Raw genomic sequence first — 25,429 nt, 5'->3', positions numbered from 1 at the left:
GCTCCATGTCTAAATGAGCACGCAGAGCAGCAGCTCGGGTGCCCCCACAGCAAGCGGTTTGCTGTGGGGACACTTGGCAGGAGGGTTGAGCCCGGATTGCTGACGAGGGACCCGAGAAGAGGAGGATTGGGGGCTGCTCTGTGGAAAACCACAGAGCAGATAAGTGTAGCATGCTTGTTTAAAAAAAAATAAAAAAAATTTAACTTTAATACTTCAGTTCCCTTTTAGTCTGTAGGTTTTGAAGCCAGAGCTCAGCTGACCCCTCTTAAAATCCTTCAGCATGAAGGTGCTTCCCCATTTCTAGAAGTGGGGGGAGGGGTCTGTTCGTTTACATAGGTCCTTGGGTAATTTGACTTACTGGCATTTGGGTCCCCAGGATCGCTTTTAGCCGTCAAGCTAACCCCTTATGTATGAGATGCCCTTCAGTTGTCCCTGACATTCTTTCATGTGCTACTGCAGTGCAACTTCTCAGATCTTCCTGGGTTTCCCCGCACCTTGGGACCCTTTGTTCCTGTCCAAGTGAGGACACGGCTTCTATAGTTGTACCTCATAGAAGCTCCTTCCTGCTACAGGTAAATCCTTTATCTTTGGATTTTGTTGAATCGTTCATAGGATCTGCTGGACTTCTCTTGTAGACCAGCTTTTGTCCAGGATTTTCTGTGAGGACCTGTTTTCCTGGGGTCTAGTCCTAGTGTTTTATTTATTTTTTTTTTTAAACCTGTTGACCACATCATGTTGGTAGTCTTGTTCCAGTTGTTTTGGTGCATTGTTGGTTTTACAACTCTCATTGATTCATACTGTGTTTCTTCAGCTGGAGTCATTCCCCAACGCTGTGGTCTCTTCTTCTTTGGTCTTGAGCATTAGGTTGATCTTCTGTGATTCAGAGGGTTGGCTTACAGTTTTTCTGTTTGGCAGTGTCCCTACCTCTTGTAGATGGCAGCATAACCCAAGCTGTTTCTGAATTCCTGTGTGCCTTAGTGACCTCCATAAATAGATTTTAGTGTAAGTACAAAATGTGTATCAGACTTTTACTGTTTTAGTGTAGCTGGAGCGCAATCATTTCAAAGGAAATTACAAACAAACAAAATGTATTACAAATATTATAAAGGAAACCTTTGTCTTGTATTTTGCAATCGGACATGTCAGAAATTTCGTTTCTGTGCTTTTAATGTTATAACTTCTTTTTACACAGCTAGATGAAGCTGATGAAGATGATGTATATAATGTTCTAGCCTCCTTAAAACGCTTAACATGCTTTCACAAGTGAGTATAATACTCTTATGTTGGTTGTTGACCATTTTACATCTAATAAGCACCTTCAATGTATAATAGGATAACAAAATCAGCTTCTTCATTTTGTACAAAAGGCAGTTTTTTTTTTTCTTTTTACATCGATACATTTTCTTGTCTGCTTCAGATGTCATTGGTTTTAAATTTAGAAGTCTTTTCGGTAGTCCTTTGGTAGAGTGTAAGATACCGCTCCAGGAGTCCTTTGTGATTTACAGTAAAACATCCCTTTTTAGATATACATTGAGCCAGCAAATGGCAGCATATTTGATATCTCTTAATGTCTCCTGTTTGATCAGAATTGGCATCAACTGCTAATTTTCAGTGCATCCTGAAAGTATTCACAGCGCTTCACTTTTTTCACATGTTATGTTACAGCCTTATTTCAAAATTGATTAGATTTCTTTTTTTCTTCAAAATTCTACAAACCATACCCCAAATTAACATAAAAAAAGTTTGTTTGAAATCTTTATTACAAATAAAAAAAAAAATAAAAAATCTCATGTATATAAATATTCACAGCCTTTGCTCAATACTTTGTTGAAGCACCTTTGGCACCAATTACAGCCTCAAGTCTATTTGAGTAAGATGCTAAAAGGCTTGGCACACCTATTTTTGGGCAGTCTCTTCCATTTTTCTTGGTAGGACCTCTCAAGCTCCATCAGGTTGGATGGGGAGCATCGGTGCACAGCCAATTTCAGATCTCTCCAGAGCTGTTCAATTGGGTTCAAGTCTGGGCTCTGGCTGGGCTACTCAAGGACATTCACAGAGTTGTCCCATAGCCTCTCCTTTGTTATCTTGGTTGTGCGCTTAGGTCATTGTCCTGTTGGAAGATGAACCTTCGCCACAGTCCGACGTCCAGAGCTCTCTGGAGCAGGTATTCATTAAGGATGTCTCTGTAAATTGCTGCATTCATCTTTCCCTCAATCCTGACTAGTCTCCCAGTCCCTGCTGCTGAAAAACATCCCCACAACATGATGCTGCCACCACCATGCTTCACTGCAGGGATGGTTTTGGTCACGTGATTAGCGATGCCTGGTTTCCTCCAGACATGACGCTTGCTATTCAGGCCAAAGAGTTCAATTTTTGTTTCATCAGACCAGAGAATTTTGTTTCTCATGGTCTGAGAGTCCTTCAGGTGCCTTTTGACTAACTCCAGACAGCTGTCATGCCTTTTGTCTGGACACTCTACTAAACAGGCCTAATTGGTGGAATGCTGCAGAGATGGTTGTTCTTTTGGAAGGTTCTTCTCTCTCCACAGGGAAACCCTGATTTGCTCACCTCCCTGACTAAGGCCCTCAAAATGTGGAAAAAGTGAAGCACTGTGAATACTTTCTGGATGCACTGTATATGTTTTCAGCACACACAGAACCCGATACACGTTAATAATTATATTTAATAACTTTTATTAAAATTACTTATCAAAACCTGTTCATTACAGTCTGTACACAGACCAACTACAACCAAGTTGTTTGGTACCTCAATTGTTCTGTATGTTGTATACATATATTTTTTAAAAGTCTTTTGACAGTGGGGAAAATAATTATTTGTGCCCCTGCAGATTTTGTAAGTTTGCCCACTCACAGAGAAATGAAGGAAGGGTCAATTATTTTTATCATAGGTATATTTTAAATAAGAGAATATCAACCAAAAATCCAGAAAAAAAAACACAATACAAATAAAGTTGCAGTTCAGTCAGTAAAATAAGTATTCGATCCCCAAGCAAAACATGACTTGGTACTTGGTGGAGAAACCCTTGTTGGCAAGCATAGGGGTAAGATGTTTCTTGTAGTTGGTGACAAGGTTTACACACCTCAGGAGGGATTTTGGTCCACTCTTCTTTACAGATCTTCTCTTTTCCTTAAAGTTTATTGGCTGTCTCTTGGCAACTTGAAGTTTTAGCTCCCTCCATAAATTTTCTGTCAGATTAAGGTCCGGAGACTGGGCTGACTACTCCATGACCTTAATGTGCTTCCACCTTGAGCCACTCCTTTATTGCCTTGGCGGTATGTTTTGGGTCATTGTCATGCTGGAAGACTCGTCCACTAACCATCTTCAGTTCTCATCCAAGATTTTTTAATACATGGCTCCATCCATTGGCCCCTCAATGCTGCAAAGTCAGCCTGTACCTTCAGCAGAGAAACCGCCCCAAAGCATAATGTTTTCACCTCCATCCTTGACTGTAGAAATGGTGTTTCTTGGGTCATAGTCAGCATTTTTTTTTCCTCCAAACATAGCAAGTCCCCCGCCTTAAGAAGGCACATGTAGAGTCATGCCAATGAACATCTAAATGATTCAGAGAGGGATTGGGACAAAAGTGCTGTGGTCAGATGACACCAAAATAAAGCTCTTTGGCATTAACTTGACTCGCCGTGTTTGGAGGAACAAATGCTGACTATGACTCTAAGAAAACCATCCCTACAGTCAAGCACGGCAGTGGAAACATGATGCTTTGGGGCTGTTTCTCTGCTAAAGGTATGGGCCAACTTTGCCGCATTGAGGGGTCAATGTACAGGGCCATGTCTTATAAAATCTTGGTTGAGAACCTTCTTCCCTCAGCCAGAACACTGAAGATGGTTAGTGGACGAGTCTTCCAGCATGACAATGACCCAAAACATATCGCCAAGGCAACAAAGGAGTGGCTCAAGAAGATGCACATGAAGGTCATGAAGTGGCCTAGTCAGTCTCCAGACCTTACTCCTATAGAAAATTTATGGGGGGAGCCTAAACTTTCAAGTTGCCAAGAGACAGTCAACAAAGCTTAAAGGATTTAGAGGAGATCTGTAAATAAGAGTGGACCAAAATACCTCCTGAGATGTGTGCAAACCTGGTCACCAACTAAAAGAAACGTCTTGCCTCTGTGCTTGCCAACAAGGGTTTCTCCATCAGGTACAAAGTCATGTTTTGCTTGGGGATCGAATATTTTTTTTTTTTTTTTACTCACTGAACTGCAACTTCAACATAATTTATAACATTTGTATTATGTGTGTTTTCTGGATTTTTGGTTGATATTCTGTCTCTATCATTTAAAATACACCTATGATAAAAATGATAGACCCTTCATTTCTTTATAAGTGGGCAAACTTCTGCAGGGGATCAAATAATTCCCCCACTGTAGCATTTACATCAAGCAAGCCAATTGAGCTTACCATTTGAAATAACTCTAATAAAACACCATTTAAAACAGTCCTGCATTTCATAAATGTTTCAATATTTTTTACAGGCAGCCCTAATTCAATATGCCTTCTATCATCTTCTGCACAATGGGAGTGGGGCTGAGGGGAGACAGACAGGACTGATATAGGAATAGGTCTTCAAAAAAGTTTAAAGTGTGCAAACTTTTTGAAGAACCCTCATATATTTCTCGTTTTACAGGGGAGGATAGAACTTTTTTAATGCTTTTTCAAAAAAAAAATGTTTTTCTTCACATTGGGAGATTTCTCTCCACAATCTGTTTCAGAGAAATAACAAAGTTATAGGAAGTCTAACATTTTGCAGGTATAGTGGGTGTCTTGGTGACGGTTGAAAAATGTTGGAATTACCCTAGCTTTCTATCAATGTAAGATTTGTTACCAGGACAAATGGTGTGTGAGTACATTTTTCATATCTATAAACACCTGGCAGTAGTTGTACCCATTTCCCACTAAACCCATAAAGAAGAACATTGTTTTGGCTGGTGTTTGACTTTAAAGAATCAGTCCACTAAAGTCTGATACTCTAGTTATTAGTGGTTGCAAGTGTAGGTATTCCATAGGGTTTTTCTCCTCACCTGAACTCAATGGCCTGCCCACTTGTCATGGACTTTACAAGGAGATTTTCAATCTGTCCAATTTTCCAAATGCAGCAGAAGTGCTTCGAGTACATGGAATGGGGTTCCAGAATCGAATCAAAAAGTGAAGAATATCTCAGCAATCATGCTAGTATGTTCTGTCTGTTTCTCTCCCTCACTCCTTTGTGAGCCATACTTCTATGAATAACAGAATTGCAGTTCATTCTGCACTCCTGTGACCAGTTTTAAGCCGGCAGCGGGCTTTAGCTGGTTCAGACTGGGAAAAGATCTGGACTTTACAGTCAAGATCCACCTGCCTGGACTGGTATTTCATCACTCAGTTCTCAGTGCAGTGGTGGTGGGGTACAGACTTGGCATCGGATCGATGCTGCATCTACCTAGGTTAGTAGAAGGTTGTTTTTCTTTTTAAATAAACAATTCTGATTTTTATGAATCCTGTGGTATTATGGCATTGTGGTGTGAATTTTGTGATTTATAGTTTGTTGCATTATGGAGTACCCTTTTTCAGTCTTGCAATATGCTAGCAGATGTTCTGTTACTGAAAGCGCCTTGTAATTGCAGCGCTCACGATTTGACCAAATGGGACTTGTTTGGAAACTGTTATCGGCTGTTGAAGGCAGGTCTGGAACATGAAGGCATGCTCGAGCAGGTATTGTTGATTATGTTTGAAATAAAGTACTTGCAGGTGGATATGTTTGGATGAAGCCTGATTCTTTATTTGATTTCTTTCAGATTGGTGTCCAGGCTCTCCAATGCTCTCACTACTCTCTATTGTGGCAGCTGGTTAAAATAACAGAAGGCAATCCATCCAAAGTAAGTTTTTCCAAGTAATTTTGTATTTGTCACTTGTAGTAATGTCTTGCCTCAAAGATATTGAAGTGTACCCACCTATTAAATATTACAGAAGTTGCTATTTAGGGAGCTGTAAACACACTCAAGATCTAGTCTATCTCAGTGGTTGTACACACACTCATATACCCAGTGAAGTGAATAGCCACAGATGATATACAAAGATAAAACAAATCCTCTTACATGAGTTTTACTTGTTTATCTGTAATCATCAGTTTTCTACATCACTTCAAAGTGCTGAATTTAGAGGCAAATCCTTCTGCATCTGTTAGTAGCACAGAGGAGGGGGTGGGAAACTGCAATTCAAGCTCTTTGCTGAGCTCTTCTTCCTGTCACCATTTTCTCTCTGGTGTCTGGACTTTTCAGAAGTGACACATGCTGATAAGAGGAACTAAGCACCAGAGAAAAAATGACTATGGAGCTATGGAGAGATAGAATTAAACACTACAGATATACAGTATCTCACAAAAATGAGTACACCCTATACATTTTTGTAAATATTTTATTATATCTTTTAATATGACAACACTGAAGAAATTACACTTTGCTACAGTGTAAAGTGGTGAGTGTACAGCTTGTATAACAGTGTCAAGTTGGTCCATGGCTGCATTTTTTTTGTGATGCAGCTTTGGGTACAGCTCCTGTGCTGTCCAAACTTTCTGTTTCAGCAGTGGTGGTTAGGCACATGCTGTTGCTAGGAAGCTCTTTTTGATCTGCTTTTTCAAGGCTATCGCCTTTTTGGGGCCACTCTGGATGACATCGTTTAGGGTCTCACAGGGGAGGAGGGTACCTTCCTGCCACAGTCTAGGAAAGGGAAGGAGCCTTGTCGCAGGAGGGGGCCCTCCTTCTCTGCCCATAGAAAATTGTTTCATGCTCCCGGCAGATAAGGGAAATAGATCTTTCAAGTCTTCCCCGGGAAGTTCCAAGCAACCTTGGGCTGGTAAGCCTAGAGCTGGCTTCTCCAGGTCCGCAGACAAGACCTCTTCAGCATGAAGGTCTGCCCTCAACCAATACTGGGGTGGGGGAACATCTTTGCTGGTTTCTGGCCCCGTAGACCACCTTTGTGAGCGTCAAGGGGATCCATAAAATTATTTAAGCGGGGGCAAAGTTTGTCCTTTTCGGGTTTTTTTAGGCCCGGAGTCTCCTTGTGTGGATAGAATTCTTCCAAAGGTTCGGGTGACGTCTGAACTACCTAAGGTCCCCCCTATCCCTGTCCAGGAAATTTAATTACCTAGGTCTGATTTTAATTCTGACTAGGGTGGTGGACAGTTCTCTCTGCCGACTTGCATACAGGTTCTGGATCTGGTGGTACTCACCTTGAAGAGTGTTCTGTTTGCACAGACCTGCAATGCAGCTCCTTCAGCAGGTTTGGCTCCACAGGAGGATACCGAGGTCCATAGCGAGGTCACGAGTTCTGGCAGATGCCGCAGGCATCTTAGGTGTATGGTAAGGCCAGTATCATCCTCAGCTCAAGCTTCTGTGGTTCCTGTGAGGAATCAAAGGCTAGGGTCTTCCAATCATTCCGGGGGCCGTAAACATACCTTGGGGGCTACCTCCCAAAAAGGACCAGTTATCCCAAGGGCTAATTTACCCTCCTGTTTTACGGTCGCTACTTTTATTGGCTTAGGTAATGAAAGCCAGGTACTGAAGGATAGAGGTTTATCTGGATCAGTGATCCCTACTATAGTGAAGGAGAGGAACTTGACCGCTAGCAAGATATACCACCGTACGTGGTAGGGGGTGTTGAATTTAATCGTAGCATTGATGTATCGCGAGTGAGCTACCTGCGATTCTGCATCGATGCTGCGACCAGCTTAATCGATATGCTAATGACGTCAACTCCCAGTCCTCCTTGACTCAGGCGTCTGCAATCTGCAGTGACTCTGTCATCATCACTGATCAGGTACTAGTCTAAGTCTTCAAATACTATTATAAATGTTGTTGACATGACACTGCCAGAAGAAATAATAAAGATGTTCGAGAAGCAGACTCTTTTACTGCTCACTTGGCTCAGATGTTAAGAGACAATTTGTACAATTGCACAGTAGTCATCATTTGTGTAAACACTGGCACACTGACAGTATCTTCTGCATCAGTTAATATATGTGCAAATTATAATCGACCGAAACAGTAAAGTGACTGTGTGCAATGTGCATGTGTGAGTCAGTGATGAGCAAAACCATAAATCATAAAAAAAGGTTATGAAGTATTTGTGAATCGACGACCTTTTTTTAAGAGCAGATGAAAATAAAAATAGTTTTTAAATTTCTGATTGCTTGAATTTTTTAATGAAAACCATGGGCTTATTGTGGGCAGTAATCGTGATGCATCGCAGAATCGAATCGTTGACATGATAATCGTAATCGAATCGTGAGACCAGTAAAGATGCGCACCCCTAGTACGTGGAAAGTGTACATTTCTTGGTGTGAGTCGATTGGTTCTCATCCTCGCTCCTTTTCTGTGGCTCGGATCTTAGCCTTTCTTCGAGGCAGTGAGCAGAAGTTGGCCTTGAGTACCATAAAGGGCCAGGTGTCTGCTTTGGCAAGCTTCTTTCAGCAACCCATAGCCACACACTCTTTAGTTTGTACCTTCATTAAGGGGGTTCGACGGATGGGGACGAGCCTGCGAGCAGTAGCTTTCACCGTATGCATCGACCTGAAACGCCCTGAGTGGCAGCGTACCCCACTTTGTTGACAGCACCCCCCACTCAGGGTGGGAGGTGAGCTGTTTTTGAGCGGAGCCCCACAGGCCATGGTATGGTGAGTGATGCAACGTCCCCTGTGTCCCTGGGACAGATAACTGTTGGGGAGATGTGGGCCCACTCCATGGGGATGACAGGGCAGTGTCCTCTGAAAGATCCTCCAGGCCTGTCAGGATGGGTCCTGCCCTCCCCGCTTCCGCTGGGGGCGCTATTGCGGCGTCTAACGCCTGGGGGGTATATGTGGTGTTACCTTGTCCTGGGGGGTCCCCTTAGGTGGATTCCCATGGTGGCCTCATTCCTGGGTTTCTGAAAGGCTTCGCGCCGTTTTCAGCTGCCATTTTAACTGTGGGCATCAGGCTGCATCAGTGTAAGGGCAGCAGCCATTTTCCCTGTCTTCCTAGTGTTTGGCACCATTTTCGGGCGCCATCTTGAGTGTGGGCATAGGCCGCGCTGTATGGGCGGCGGCCATTTTCCCTAAGCTTCCTATATCTTTCGATTTGGCACCATTTTGTTGTAGCCACAGGCGGGCTGGGCCTCTGGTGATTTTGGTCACTTCCTCTTAGAAGTTCACACACGCTGAAGACTGTCTGCAGAGCGGCCGCTTATCAGGGTTACTGGCACAGTAAGAGGTTTTTAGTCCTTGGGGCATTCCTAAGACACACTCAACTCCTGTTAGGGCACTTATCCTTAAAGGGGGACTCCAACTGTAGCGCGTTATAGCGGTGCGGACCGTGATCGCTATTTAAAGGGCCAGTGTACTCATTTTTTTAATTTACTGCAAATGGAGTCCCAGGGTGAAAATTTCCCCTCTGAGTTTTTGTGCATCGGGACCTTCCGGATCACCTTCTCTGGTGTCTCTGTCTGCAGCCTTAGAAACTCTGGCGTCCAAGGTGGATCTTGTGATGAAAGAAGTTACTACCCAAAAAAGGCCGATGCCCTCTCAGTCCTCTGATTCAGAGCCTGATGTGGCTGCCATGGACAACACCCTCCCTGAGGGATCCCTGTCCTCACAGTCAGACGGTGAGGAGGATGAGTCATCCTCAGCCATCCTCAGCTGCAGTGCAAGAACGCGCTCTAGTAGAAGCACTGATTCTTTCAGTGAGGGAAACTTTGCATTTGGATGAGCCCACACAGTCAGGAAAGCGGGTTGGCTTCGGCTCCCCTAAAGCCCGGAACTCGTTTAGGATTTTCACGATATTGTGAATGAGCAATCGAGGCACATTAAACACATGCTGGTGGTTCCCAAGTGCTTTCAGCGCCGTCCTTTGCAGACTCAGTTTCCAATCATTGGTCAGTGTCACCTAAGGTGTATCACACTGTTTCCGGTTGAATAAATCTACTGTAGTCCCTGTTGAGAACTCCCTCGTGTTTAAGGACCCAATGGACAGGCGAATGGAATCCATTTCCCACCACCTGCATTTGTTGGCGGGTTTGATTCTAAAACCTGTGTTCGCCTCCGTCCTGCTTTCTCAGACGGTCACGGAATGGGTCAAGGTGCTTAGGAGCCGCTTGGACGCTGAGTCGGTTCCTCCAACTCTGATTGTGCTAACGGATCAGATGGCCCGGGCCATGGTGTACCTCTGTGATGCGGCCCTGGACACGGCTACTTTGGCTGCCAGAGTGTCTGCAGTGGGGATTGCCATATGCCGCATGGTGTGGCTGAAGAACTGGTCGGCGGACCAGGCTTCTAGGAAGGCCTTAACTGATCTCCCCTTTTTGGGTGAGCGTCTGGTGACTCCTTGGATGAGTTAATCAAGGGCCTGATGGGGGGGTAAGAGTACTCTTCTCCCCCAATTCTCTAAAGGTAAGGTACCTCCCGGTAAGCGGGGGCCTTCCTTCACGGCTCACAGGCAGGAACGCATGAGAAAGGTAAACCGTTCAGAGCCTCCGGAGGGGACAAGGAGGCTTGGTCGGGTACGCCCGAGTCTAGCCAGTCCGGTTCAGCAGACGATTCCTCCTCTGCATGAAGGGACACCCTCACCCGATCCGGGGTCGGGGGGACGTCTGCGTTGTTTTCCAGAGACCTGGCCGTCTCTGGTTCTGGATAAATGTGTTCACATACTGGTACAAGACTGACTTTCGGTCTAGCCCAGCAGACCGGTTCTTTCCACTATGTCTCCGTTTATCTCTGGACTGATTGAAGGATCCCAGGGAGGCGGTGCAGATACTCATTGCACAGGGAATAAATGTACAGGAAAGAAACCCAGGGTCTTCACCACCGTTTTGGCCCCGGTGCTGGCTTTGCTACGCAAAAAGGGGTTTGCGATCCTCAGAGATCTGGACGATCTCCTGTTGAGGGCGAGCTCTCATGTTAGCCTGTCGAGCGACCTGGCGTTCACAGTCCAGACGCTTCAGCAGTTCAGTTGAACCATCGACTTCCAGAAGTCGGCGCTGACTCAATTAGTGCGTCTGCACTACCTGGGCATGATCCTGGACTCCTCTCAGGCGAGGGTCTTTCTCCCAGAGGACTTGCTTCAGGCCTTGCAGGATGAGATTGGGTTGCTGATGGGCAACGGTCTCTCCATACACGCGGACGTGTATGAGGTCCTTGGGGCTTAAGGTGTCGACCTTCGGGGCGGTACCATTCTCTCTTTTTCACACAAGGCCTCTACAGGTAGAGATTCTTGACAAGTGGGCCATGGGCCATGGTCCCACAGTTTTTGGACAGGATGATTTGTCTTGGCAGTCTAACATAGTCAGAGCTCTTCTTGTGTCTTCTGTCGCCCGCTCTGAGCTGGGGCAGGTCTTTTCTGCCGCTGTTGTGGACGGTGGTTGCCATGGATGCCAGCCGGGCTTGGGTGGAGTGCTGGACAATCCTTGTGTCCGGGGACCGTGGTCGATGGAGGAATCATCCTTGCTGAGGACTGGCCTGGAGCTCCATTGGACACTTCGGCGAGGCACATGTTCCGACTCTCTCTCTCTCTCTCTCTCTCGCTGTTCACTTTCCAGGTGTGGAAAATTGGCAGGCGGATTACCATCATGGAGTCATCAGGTTCTGGCTTGGGGGCATGGTCCCTGCCTCCGGATGTTTTATTGCCTCCCGTGCACTCCGGAGGTGGATTTGTTAGCGTCTCGTCTGAACAAGAAGGTAGAGCGGTTTGTGGCCAGGGCTCGAGACCCTCTGGCAGATGCGTTAGTAGTGCCTTGGAACCACTATCGGGTGATTTCAGCCTTTCCTCCGGTACAGCTCTTGTCCAGGTTCCTTCACAGGTTTGCGGTGGTACGGATGCCAGTTTTCCTGGTGGCCCCAGACTGGCCTCTCGCTGGTCTTGGTGCGCAGACCTGGTGAAGGTGGTCGTCAAGTCTCCCTGGCGGCTACCTCTGAGTGAGGATCTGCTGTTTCAAGGGCCGATCTTCCATCTTACTTTGGCTGTTGCAGGCCAGGCGTTGAGAGACAGAGGTCGCTCTGTATTGGTGCTTCCTACCTTGTGGAGGGCCAGGAAGGCTGCTTCTGGGTCAGTTTATCACTGTACTTGGAAGATATTGTTTTTTTTTTTAACCTTCGCTCTGTGCTACGTCTATGCTTCCCAATGCATTTACCTTGCATTCACCGGCTGTTGGTTCGGGCGATCAGGGTGTGCCTGTCAGCCACGGGGTCTTTTCGGACATCTGCTTCTCTGTTTGTCCTTCCTGTGAGATCCTGTAAGGTTTCGACTGTGTCTGCTGCGACTGTGTCTGCTGCGACCATGTCGCAAGGGATCGGACAGGCCGTTGTTCGGGCTTATTCATTAAAGGGTCAGGTTCCTCCTTTCCCTGTGTGAGCACATTCTACTTGAGCGCTGAGTATCTTTTGGGCTTTTCGCCATGAGGCTTCTGTTGCTCAGGTGTGTAAAGCGGCGACTTGGTCGTCTGTGCGCTCATTTAAAAAATTCTACCTGATTGATTTGTTGGCATCCTCGGATGCTTCCTTTGGCCGCAAAAGCTTTGCAGGCTGCTGTTGGAAAGAGACACTTGGTTTTCTTCTCTTTCAGGGGTGACTTTTTGTCCTGTTTTTGAGTTGAGCTCTTTGGTTGCCCAGTTGGCTTTGTTTTTAGCCTGGAGTATACGTTGTCGATTTTGGCTGCGTTCTTCCCACCCCTCATGCCTACAATGCTTTGGGACGTCCCATTAGTGAAGAAGCATTGAGAGCTGCGTCTGTCGGAGGACGTAAGAGAAAATTGGATTTTTGTAAGAACTTACCGTAAAATCCTTTTCTCTATCGCTCATTGACAGACGTAGTCTTCTTGATTCTCAAGAGCTGGGTTATGTTGTCTCCGCAGGAGTAGGACTAGGCAGAAAGACAAAACGTTCTGGCTCCACCTTAGGGGCAGTCCCTGAGGGTATATCCTCCCTCTCTCTGCTACAGGGAATCAGTTTTTTTCTGTCTAGTCAGGAGTAAGGACCTAAGTTCCTTGCTGGGATCTTTTGGTCCTGGCAAGACTTTTTTTCTTTAAGAAAAAGAAATTTTTTAGGTAGTTTTTCTCCAGTGTTTTTTCCTGTGAGATCTTCAAGCAAAAATGCCGGACTGGGCGACACTTGTGGTCACCCCAGCCGGCCTACGAGCGCGCGCAGACCATGGCATTGCGCTTGGTCGGCCGCGACATATTCAAGTAAGTATGCGGGGCCGGGCGACGGGCTGGATGTTGAGATCCAGTGGTCACCCCGGTTTCTGCCTACGAGCGCGTGCAGACCAGAGCTCCGCGCTGGGTCGGCCGCGACGGAGTCCCAGTGAAGGGACTGACTTTGCGAGTTAAAAGTCTCGCTTGGACGCCAGGTACCAGAGAGTCGAGGCGTCCACAAACCCCCACCCCGGTGGAGAGGGTATTGTGAAGAGAGGGTGCCTGTCGGTTCGGTATGGTGAGTAAACGTTCCCTTTTTTCCTCATTATGAGGCAGTATATATTATGGGCCCCTCCATATATGGTCAGTATATATCTGATACTTACAAGTCCCCCTTGTAATACAGCATGTGTTTGTGGGAAGTGGACTTGGTTCAAGAGCTAACACTCTACCCAGCAGACTGTAACATTACAGCAGACATAGGAGGTATAATCCTACCTTATGTGCAGTGTATCTCTGTAGATCCATATGTCACCTCTTAGCAGAGTGCAGGTGGATGTGCTGGGAAGACGATATCGGCAGTCCGCCGCCATTTTGCCGTAGACCGTATGCATGTATGTCCTCAGGTCACGCCGGCCGCCATGTTTTTGGAGTCTTATGTCTCTTCTATGGGGGCGGCCATGTTTTGTGAGCCCAGCTACCTCGTGGAGGGCTGGGAACGCCGGAAGGCGTACACAGGGGGCGGAGCCACGCCTTCTACCCGGGAAAAAGCAAACAGCTCCTTCCAGTCTGTGTAAGACAGACGCTGACTGCAGTTGGTTGGAAACTGCACTGCATCGATTGGTGAGCCTTGGGGGTCCCTCTCTCTCTCTCTGGGATCGAGAAGCAGGTACTCTGAGGGGCGCTATTGCGCTAGGGGGAGACACACAAAAAAAAAAAAAAAAAGTTTTTTTGTTTTTGCTGGCAAAGGTGTCCTGTATTAACATGGACCCTGCCACTCATGTATCTCCTCCGGATCCCCTCGAGGGGTCTGCGGGATCCTCCAGCACCCCATTGACAATTGAATCATTGTCAGCTATTATGGAAACGTTTGTGTCCCGGGTGGAAGTGGCTTGTCAGGGACAGGGCGCAAGAAAGCGACCCCCGCCTAACCCCTTATTATCTGAAACCTCGGATTCAGACTCTGAGCCTATTTCTGCAGTTGCAGGTACTTCATCTGGGATTGGTGTCTCGGGTCCTGTCTCTTCAGACAGTGAGGAAGATGTTTCGGCATCCGCCATAGCCCGAGAGGAAGCGTTGGTAAACGCACTCATTGTATCTGTTCAAGAGACCTTAAGGTTACAGGGTATTCCATCAGAAATAGCTGAAACTGAGATCCCTTTTGGGACTAAAAAACGCATCAAAGTGGCGAAGGTTTTTCCATTGCCCAAATGTTTTGGCAATCCAATCGAAGATGGCGTCTGCCAAAACGCACGTTTACTATTTCTAAACGCATTGACAGGCGTTATCCGTTTGAGGAAACCCTTATTAAGAAATGGACAGAACCACCTGTGGTGGATTCACCAATTGCTAGATTGAATAAAGCCACGGTTATTCCTTTAGAAGACGCTCCGTCTTTTAAAGATCCAGTGGATCGCAAGATAGAAACTATGTCTCACACCATGTTTTCCTTGATTGGATCAGCTTTCAGACCTATAATAGCTATTGGTCTGGTTTCGCAGGCTGTAACTGAATGGACCAAGTGGTTACGCCGGGACTTAGAAGAAGTCCCTCAGGCGGTATCAGATTTGTTGGAACAAATGATACAGGGGTTACAGTTTGTGTGTGATGCGGCGTTAGACGCCACTCCATTAATGGCGCGAGCATCAGTCTCAGCAGTGGTTCTCAGGCGTACACTGTGGCTAAAAGGTTGGTTAGCCGACCAAGGTTCCAAAAAAGCATTGGCTAATATCCCCTTTTCAGGAGAGCGTCTATTTGGAGCCAACTTAATGAGATCATTAAGGATCTCACCGGTGGAAAGAGCACCTTTTTACCGCAAAATTTTAAAGGTAGAGGAACTCGTCAAAGACGAGGGCCTTCTTTTTCTGCTCACAAGAGGTTTTTTCGTCCAGCGGGTGAAAAAACTAAGTCCTCCAAAGCTCCTGCAGGAGGCGTCAGGGGTCGTTGGTCGGGCAAGCAAAAGCCCGCCCCCTCCAGACCTGAAGATAAACCATCCAAAGCCTGAAGGTGCGCCCCCACCCATAACTGGGGTGGGGGGACGTCTTCGCCGGTTCCCGGATCCATGGCTTTCCAGAATCCCGGACAAATGGGTTTGCGAAGTCATAAGGTCAGGGTACAAGATCGAGTTTCGATCTCTCCCACCGGCGCGATTCTTCCCTTCCAATATCCGACTATCCTCAGATCGTTTAGAAGATCTGCGGAGAGCAGTCACAGATCTACTACAACAAGGAGTGGTAGTCCACGTTCCTTGGACAGAACGGTTTCAAGGGTTTTATTCAAACCTATTTACAATACCCAGGAAAGAGGGCAAAGTGCGTCCAATTCTGGACTTAAGAGCACTCAATTCTTTCGTCAACATAAGAAGATTCAGAATGGAGTCCATTCGCACGGTAGCAGCCTTCCTGCATCCAGGGGATGTCCTAGCGTCCATAGACATCAAGGACGCCTATCTTCACATTCCCATTTTCGCAGGACATCAGCGTTTTCTACGCTTTTCCGTAGAGGAGAACCACTATCAGTTTGTGGCGTTACCTTTCGGTCTCGCCACGGCTCCGCGGGTCTTCACAAAGGTGTTGGCCCCAATGTTGGCACTTCTGCGCCAAAGAGGTATATCGATTCTAGGTTACCTAGACGATCTTCTGCTTCATGCAGAGTCTCCTCAGACCTTGCTACAAAACATAGAAATTACTATGATTTCTTTACAGGAATTCGGGTGGCTGGTGAACCAGCAAAAGTAATTTCTGGTTCCCACCCAGAGGCTCGAATATCTGGGTCTAATTCTAGACACAGTCAGGACTAGAGTTTTCCTTCCGGTAGGGAAACTCCGAAAGATTCAATCAGCAGTCCAGTTGTTACTGTCCAACAGCTGGTCTTCCCTTCGGACTTGCATGAGGGTTCTGGGGTTGATGGTGGCTTCCTTCGAAGCAGTCCCATTTGCCCAGTCCCATACCCGAATTCTTCAGCAAGAGATTCTTCTCAGATGGAATCGGAATCCGGAATCCCTGGACAATCAGATACGATTGAGCAAACAGACCAGAGAGTCTCTGGTTTGGTGGCTTCGGTCTCCAATGCTCAGCCAGGGAAAGTCATTTCTGCCAATATATTGGACGATAGTGACCACGGATGCCAGTCTATCCGGATGGGGAGGAATTCTTGGTCAGTTATCTGTCCAGGGACTTTGGTCCCCGGAAGAATCCAGGTTACCGATAAATGTATTGGAACTGAGAGCGATCAGACTTTGTCTGATTCACTGGACCGAGCAGCTCCAGGGCAGCCCGGTTCGGATCCAGTCGGACAATGCCACGGCCGTGGCTTATGTCAATCACCAGGGGGGCACCAAGAGTGTCCGAGCGGCCAAAGAAGTGGCTTGCATTCTTCGCTGGGCGGAACGATTTGTTCCAGCAATCTCTGCGGTGTTCATTCCGGGGGTGGAGAATTGGCAGGCAGATTATCTCAGCCGTCAGACCCTGGATCAGGGGGAATGGTCCCTCCATCCAGACGTTTTTCACCAGTTGTGCCTACGGTGGGGCACCCCGGATATGGATCTGTTGGCATCACGATTCAACAGGAAAGTTCAGAGATTCGTGGCTCGCTCCCGCGATCCTCTAGCAGAAACCGCAGACGCACTGATCGCCCCGTGGGGGCAATACCAGCTAATATATGCCTTCCCTCCTCTCGCGTTACTGCCAAGACTTCTTCGCAGGATAGAGGAGGAAGGAATCCCAGTAATCCTGGTAGCTCCGGTCTGGCCTCGTCGAGCTTGGTACGCCGACATGGTCAGACTGGTGGCGGACGTCCCATGGAGACTTCCTCTCAGGGAGGATCTACTGTCTCAGGGACCGATCTTCCATCCTGCTTTACGATCGCTGGCTTTAACGGCCTGGCTATTGAGACCCAGGTGCTGAAGGACAAAGGTTTGTCAGCTTCAGTTATTCCTACTCTAGTTGAAGCAAGGAAAGCGACTTCCAGAAAGATTTATCATCGCACATGGAAGTCCTACATTGCATGGTGTGAACCTTTGGGGTTCCGTCCTCGGTCTTATTCGATTAGTCGAATATTGGCTTTTCTGCAACAAGGGGTTGAGCAGAAACTGACCTTGAGTACTATCAAGGGTCAGGTCTCAGCATTAGCCATCTTCTTTCAGAAGCCTTTGGCTACTCATTCCTTGGTGCGGAACTTCATCCAGGGGGTGCGACATCTGGCTCCGCCAGTGCACGCGCCGTTACCCCCCTGGGATCTTAATTTAGTGTTGTCGGTTCTTCAGAAACCTCCCTTTGAAGATATTAGGGAGATTCCTCTACCCACGTTGGTGGCTATTACTTCTGCACGCAGGGTGTCAGAACTGGCCGCATTATCTTGTCGTTCACCATATCTGGTGGTTCATAGAGATAAGGTGGTTCTTCGTCCGAATCCATCCTTCCTACCAAAAGTGGTTTCAGAATTTCATCTGAATGAAGAAATTGTATTACCTTCCCTGTGTCCTAAGCCCAGTCATCCTCGGGAGTTTGCTTTACACTCCTTGGATGTGGTCCGGGCGATCAGGGTATACTTGAAAACGATAGACTCGTTTCGCAAGACGGATTCACTTTTTGTGATCCCAGATGGACCCAAAAAGGGGTTGCCTGCATCTGCCGCGACCATTTCCAGATGGATCAGACAGACGGTAGTGCAGGCTTATTCTATTAAGGGTCGGGAGCCCCCGTTCCCTGTTAAGGCGCACTCCACTCGGGCACTTAGTGCGTCATGGGCCTTTCGCCATCAGGCGTCAGTGGTCCAGGTGTGCAAGGCGGCTACCTGGTCGTCGGTGCATACCTTTTCTAAACATTATAAAGTTGATGTAATGGCATCGTCTGATGCCTCATTTGGCCGCAAGGTTTTGCAGGCCGCAATTTGAGGAGACCAGTGGTCTACCTCGAGGGTTTTTTTCCGTTGGAAAATTTTTTCTTTAGTCTCATTCTTTGTTTATAATGAGCCTTTAAAACTTCTAGTTTGGCACCGGTTGGGCCTTCTAGATTGGATTTGATTTTGTCAATCCCACCCCTCATTTGTGGCACTGCTTCTGGATGTCCCAGCTCTTGAGAATCAAGAAGACTACGTCTGTCAATGAGCGATAGAGAAAAATGGATTTTTGTAAGAACTTACCGTAAAATCCTTTTCTCTTAAGCTCATTGACAGACGTAGTACCCGCCCCTCTATCATTGAGTTGGGTTGGGTTAAATTCTCTGTACTGCTTTAAACAGAACTGATTCCCTGTAGCAGAGAGAGGGAGGATATACCCTCAGGGACTGCCCCTAAGGTGGAGCCAGAACGTTTTGTCTTTCTGCCTAGTCCTACTCCTGCGGAGACAACATAACCCAGCTCTTGAGAATCAAGAAGACTACGTCTGTCAATGAGCTTAAGAGAAAAGGATTTTACGGTAAGTTCTTACAAAAATCCATTTTTCTCTGAGTCCTTTGACTATTTTGAGGTTGGTTGTGTCTTTCACTGCTTGCTACAAAACTGATCTCGGAGCACAGTGTGTCTGGGGTAGTCGTGAGGGACAGCCCCTAAAGGCGTGTCGAGTGAAAACTGTGAAGAGTTTTCACTGCCTAGTCTACTCCTGTAGAAGGCGCATTGCCCATTAGTGAAGAAGCATTGAGAGCTGCGTGTGTCAGAGGACTAAAAAAAAAGCATTTTAGGGTAAGTTCTTACAAAAATCCAATTTTTTCTCTATCCTTACACAGCCTCATCTCCATGAGCTGAGTGGGTTTTTGCTCCTCCCATCAGGAGTAGTCTAGGCAGTAAAATTTGAATACACACGCCCAGGGGGCTGTCCCTCTAGGCATAAACCCCACTGCGCAATCCAGCACATCAGTTTTTTTCTGCCTAGAGAAGGAGTAGGACCTTGGTTTCCTGCTGGGATTCCGGTCTGTTTTTTTTTTATTCTTTTCAGAATATTCTTTTATTTATCTTTACTCACTTGCTAGCGAGTGTTCAGGGAAGAATTTTCCTGGCGATCTACAAGCAACGATGCCGGCTGGAGCTTCGTACTAGATAATCTAGATGCTTATGGTCCCCCCAGTCTGGCCTACGAGCGTGAACAGGTTATAGTTCTGACCTAGGCCTAGCCACGATGGTGCCCTCTGGTCCGGAGGGGGACGAGCCTGCGAGCGGATGCCTCGCCGGGACGCATTAACCTGGAACGCCCTGAGTTGCAGTGTACCCATCGGCTGGCAGCACCCCCACTTCGGGTGGGAGGCAGTCTGCCCGGAGCAGAGCCCATCCGGTCCATGGTATGGTGAGTAAATGTGTCCCCCTTGCCTCTGCTGGCCTTCGGGGGATGTGGGCCCTCCCCTGGGGATAATGGGATTTGTGCCCCTCAAGAGATTCCCCTGGTCTGCCCGATACCCGGTCTGTGTCCTTTCCTCTCCCCGTCCCTGCGGGGACTGTGTGTCTTGTGTGTTCTGGCGCTATGGTTGGGGGAGGGGTGACATGGTACCTTGGGCTTGCTGGTCCTTGTTGTGGTTCCTGAGGCCTTCATGTGTTGGTCCATAGCCGCATGGTGCGCTGTGGGCGCCGCCATCCTAGATGTGGGCAATGAGATTTTTTCCCCCATAGGCTTGTATGGGGCAGCCATTTTCCCTGCAGCTTCCTATTGTTTCCTATGGGCGTCCATCTTTGTGTAGCCCTGGTGCTATACTCTGTAGTGTTTCTCTATCAGACGACATTAATTCCTGTGTGGTCATTTCCTGCTGCTGTGCAGAGGTCGCTTCCTGCTTTTCTTTCCATGCTGTGGTAGATTCAGGAGGAAGTGTGTCTGAGGTGGTAATGTATTTGGGGGTCTCTGTGGGCATATCCTTACACTTTCTGCTTTCATTTGGTTTTAAAGGGGTTCCCTGCAGACCGCCGCGATCAGTGGTAGATTCCGCGATTGGCGCTCTTAAAGCGACAGTACTCCGTTTTTTGCAATTTGCACTATGGAGTCCCAAACTGGAAAATCACCCTCAGACCCACTCTGTGCAACTCCCGGACAGTCCAGATCGCAGTCGCTGGCCTCCATTTCAGCTGCCCTGGAAAGCCTAGCGACAAAATTTGATTTTGTCATGAAAAAGGTTGATAGTCGAAAACGGCCGCTGCCTCCTTCTATGGAGGTGTCCTCCGATTCAGAGGCTGATGGGGTCGAAAGGTTGATAGTGTCGAAAGGTTGATAGTCGAAAACGGCCGCTGCCTTCTTCTTCTTCTATGGAGGTGTCCTCCGATTCAGAGGCTGATGGGGTCGCCCCGGATACCCCCCTACCTGGGGGCCGCTGTCCTTGCATTTAGATAATTAAGAGGGCCTGTGTTCTTCAGCTGCAGCGCGGTAATTAGTGGAAGCCCTGATTATTTCAGTGCAGGATACTTAAAATTGGCTGATGAGCCCATGCTGGCAGGGACGCGGTTGGCTTTTGGCTCCCAAAAGTCTCAGAAATCTGGCAAGGTTTTCCCTTGTCCCGACATCTTTCAAAATATGGTGAATGGCCAATGGTGGTGCGTTAAGCACTTGTTAGCGGTGCCTAAACGTTTGAAATGCCGGTATCCTTTTGCTGAAAAGGTCTTCAACCGTTGGATGGTGCCACCTAAAGTGGACCATCCTTTTTCCAGATTGAACAATTTTAGCCTTGTGCCTGTGGATAATTCCCCAATTTTTTACGGATCCAGTGGACAGGTGGTGGAATTCCTTTCCCGCCATCTTCATGTGCTGGCGGGTTCCATTTTGAAACCGTTTTTTGTGTCTGTGTTGGTTTCACAGACTGACGGAATGGATCAGGGGATTGCGGGAGTCTTTGGACCCCAAGACTGTTCCTCTGGAACAGCTGGAACTGTTGGACCAAGTGATCAAGGCTCTGGTGTTCCTATGTGATGCGGCTCCCCTGGTGGCCAGGGCATTGTTTTAAGTTGCATGGTTTGGTTGAAGAACTGGTCGGCTGTCTAAGCTTCTAAAAAGGACTTAGCTGATCTCCCCTTTCTGGGAGACAGGTTATTTGGTGACTCATTGGAAGACACCCCGTCCTAAGCGGGATCCTTCCTTTTCTGCTCACAAACGTTTTTTTCGTGCCTCCGGGACGCAATTAAAAGGTAAGCCTTTCAGAACTTCTGGAGGTGCTAAAAAGCCCTGAGGCAAGACAAAGGTTGGTCAGTCCAGGTCAGCAGACAAGTCCTCTTCAGCATGAAGGGGCACCCTCACCTGGCTCAGGGGTGGGGGCGACGTCTGCTCTTCTTTCAGGAACGCTGGACTTCCTTCATTCAGGGCGATTGGGGGTTCACAAACTGGTTTGGTTTGTTCCGGGTACAAGATCTAATTCAGGTCCCGGCTAGGAGACAGGTTCTTTGTCAAATCTTCACCTGTCTCCGGAGCATTTGAAGGATCTGCGGTAGGCTGTGCGAGATCTCCTAGCTCAAGGGGTGATTGTGCAGGTTCCCCAACAGGAACGCTCTCGAGGTTTCTACTTAAACCTGTTCACTGTGCCCAGAAAGGAGGGCAGAGTGCGTCCAATCCTGGACATCAAGGCTCTCAACTGCTTTGTGCGGGTGCAGAAGTTTTGAATGTCCATTCAATCGGTTGTGGCATCTTTGAATCGGGGGGATTTTATGGGCTTCTGTTTATCTCAAAGATGCGTATCTCCACATCCCCATATTCGAGGGACACCAGCAATTCCTCAGCTTTGCGATGGCAGAGGAGCACTTTCAATTTGTGGCTTTACCCTTTGGTCTCACCTCGGCTCCCAGAGTTTTTACCAATGTCCTAGCCCCTGTGCTGGCCTTGTTGCGTCGATGAGGTATCTACATTGTGGGGTATCTGGATGATATCCTGTTGCGAGCAGTTTCCCATTCAGATCTGCTGGACAACGTCTCCATCACCATTCTGACCTTTCAGGAATTCGGGTGGACGATCAATGTTGCCAAATCTGCCCTGACTATGTCTGTGCGGGTCACCTATCTGGGGCTGATCCTCGACTCTGCTCTGGTGAGGGTCTTCCTTCCCTTGGAAAAACTTCAGAAGTTGCAAGGGGCAGTCAGGTTGCTGATGGAGGCCAATCAGTCCTCCTTGCGGGCTTGCATGAGGGCACTGGGTCTGATGGTCTCCACCTTCGAAGCGGTCCCGTTTGCTCAGTCTCACATGAGACAGCTCAAGAAAGAAATTCTGTCAAAATGGAAGAGATCCCCGGTCATTGGACCAGAAGATTCGGTTGAGCCATCTCACAAAGTCGGCTCTCTTGGTGGCTCCAGACGCCTGTCCTATGCCAGGGCAAGTCCTTCCTGCCAGTGTTTTGGACTGTGGTCACCACGGACACCAGCCTGTCAGGCTGGGGTGGAGTGCTGGGGAAACTCTGTGCCCAGGGAACTTGGACGACAGAAGAGTCTTCCCTTCACTGGAAGAGTCGGCTACACGGCTCTCCTGGTTCGGGTCCAGTCGGACAATGCCACAGCCATGGCTTACATCAATCATCAAGGGGGCACCAGGAGTGCCTTGGCGGCCAGGGAGGATGCCGAGATTCTGGTATGGGCGGAACACAATGTGGATGTGGAGAATTGGCAAGTGGATTAGGTGAGTCTTCAGGTGTTGGATCAGGGGGAGTGGTCCCTGCATCCGGAGGTGTTTCATCTCCTGTATGCCCGGTGTGGGACTTCGGAGGTGGATCTGTTCACGTCTTGCCTCAACAGGAAAGTTCAGAGGTTTGTGGCCAGGTCTCGGGATCCTCTAGCCGACGCCACAGATGCTCTGGTGGCTCATTGGGGTCAGTATTGCCTGTTATATGCCTTCCCACCGCTCGTTCTCCTGCCAAGGTTATTTGCCGAGTAGGGATGGAAAGCATTCCGGTCATTCTGGTGGCTCCAGACTGGCCTCTGCGGTCTTGGTACGCAGAACTTGTAAAAATGGTCGTGGATCCTCCATGGCGTCTTCCCTTTTGTGGGAAGTTCTTCTATCTCAAGGACCGATCTTCCATCCTGCTTTACATTCGCTGGCTTTAACGGCTTGGCTGTGGAAAGGTGTTGAGGGATAGAGGTCTCTCTGATTCGCTGATTCCTACCCTTTTGAAGGCCAGGAAATCGACCTCTAGGAAGATCTATCATCGCACGCGGAAATCGTACATTTCGTGGTGTGAATCGCTGCAGCTGCCCCTCGCTCTTTTTCTAGGGTTGTAGCCTTTTTGCAAAAAGGGGTTGAGCAGCGCTTGGCGTTGGGGACTATCAAGGGCCAGGTGTCGGCATTGGCTATTTAAAAACTTCCGACGTCCGTTGGCTACTCAGTTTTGTTAGCACCTTCATTGAGGAGGTGCGTCATCTGGCTCCTCTTAGGAGATCCCCGTTGCCTCCGTGGGATCTTAATCTGGTTTTATCTGTTATTCAAAAGCTTCCATTTGAGAATATTAGGGAGATCTCTCTGCTCTCTTTGTCACAGAAGGTTGCATTTCTGGTGGCTATCAGCTCTGCCCGCTGAGTCTGAGTTGGCGGCATTGTCTTTTTGTTCGCCTTATTTGGTTGTCCACCGGGATAAAGTGGTCCTCCGACCTAATCCGCCTTTCTTCCTAAGGTGGTGTCGGATTTTCACCTGAATGAAGATATTGTGTTGCCTTATGTCCTAAGCCTAAACATCACAAAGAAGTTGCCTTGCACTCTCTGGATGTGGTTCGTGCAATAAGAGTTTATCTGATGGTTACCGAGTCCTTCAGGAAGTCGGACTCTCTCTTTGTCCTTCCGAACGGTCCTCGCAAAGGTTTGGCTGCATCTGCTGCGACCATTTAGAGATGGTTCAGGCGGACGGTGGTTCAGGCGGACGGTGGTTCAGGCTTATTCAATCAAGGGTCAAGTTCCTCCTTTCCCTAGTAAAGGCGCATTCTACTAGAGCGCTTAGTGCCTTTTGGGCTTTTTGCCATCAGGCCTCTGTTGTACAAGTTTATAAAGCAGCGACTTGGTCCTCTCTGCACACCTTTACCAAATTTTACAAGGTGGATTTGTTGGCATCTTCGGATGCCTCTTTTGGCCGCAAGGTTTTGCAGGCTGCTGTTTCATAAGAGAATGTTTGTAATTCTCTTCTGGTTTTTTTTCTTGGTGAGCCCCTGTTTGGTTGAGCTCCATGTTGCCCGGTTGACTAAGTTTAGCCTTTTGGAGTTGACGTTACTATCTGGTTGCATTTTTCCCACCCCTCATACCTACACTGCTTTGGGACATCCCACTCAGCTCATGGAGATGAGGCTGCGCCTGTCAATGGACGATAGAGAAAATACAATTTTTTTAAGATCATACCGTAAAATCTTTTTCTCTGATGTCCGTCGACAGACGCAGCACCCGCCCCTCTGTTTGGGGTTGGTTCTTTTGTCTTCACTTTTAAACTAAACTGATGTGCTGGATTGTGCAGTTGGGTTTATGCCTAGAGGCACAGCCCCCTGGGATTGTGTATTCAAATTTCACTGCCTAGACTACTCCTGATGGGAGGAGCATAAACCCACTCAGACATGGAGATGAGGCTGCGTCTGTCGACGGACAATAGAGAGAGAGATTTTAAGATCTTACAAAAGTCTTTTGTGTCACCTCATCCTCCGCTTTCACCTTTAAGTCTCCCAGACTTGGGTCACTGTCCATGAGACCTGGCATTTTCAAGTTTCCACATCCACGGACAAATCCTCAGCATGAAGGCGCACCTTTCAATTTTCACCCTTTCCAGAGTAAGGGGAGGACACGTCTCTTGACCTTTTGTGAATGTTGGACATCTTTAATTTCTGCTGCTTGGATGTAAGGGTTAGTGTCCTGAGGGCACAACCTCAAGCTTTCTTCTTTGCCTCCTAAGTTTCTTATTTAAAACTTTTCTGTGTCTTCTCAGCAGCTTGCCAATCTTTTATGGGCACTCTCCAGACTCCTAGGCCCAGTTGTCATAGCCCCAGTCCTTGCTTTAGATGGGTTTCAGGGGGGTATTGTAACCTGTTTACTGTCCCACAATCCAAATTGGCATGCACCCCATCTTGGATCTGGAGGCCCCAAAGTTTACATTTTGGATGAAATTCACTAGATCAATCACCTCCCTTCAGA

At 47.7% G+C, this 25,429-nt stretch overlaps 1 protein-coding gene across 1 annotated transcript in view; it reads left to right on the top strand.

The window, feature by feature from the left end:
• STAG1 (STAG1 cohesin complex component) overlaps window positions 1-25,429 on the top strand; it is a 223,978-nt gene that overhangs the window by 141,282 nt on the left and 57,267 nt on the right. The window contains exons 19-21 of the mRNA XM_082249885.1: window positions 1,193-1,263; window positions 5,639-5,726; window positions 5,810-5,890. Coding sequence (XP_082106011.1) covers window positions 1,193-1,263; window positions 5,639-5,726; window positions 5,810-5,890 — 240 coding nt within the window. The remainder of the gene's footprint in view (window positions 1-1,192; window positions 1,264-5,638; window positions 5,727-5,809; window positions 5,891-25,429) is intronic.

This window comes from Pelophylax lessonae, assembly GCF_965119305.1.
Source record: "Pelophylax lessonae genome assembly, chromosome: 3".
Classification (NCBI taxonomy): domain Eukaryota; kingdom Metazoa; phylum Chordata; class Amphibia; order Anura; family Ranidae; genus Pelophylax; species Pelophylax lessonae.
The sequence above is the reverse complement of the archived record's forward strand: the minus strand, read 5'-3'. Positions and strand labels throughout refer to the sequence as shown.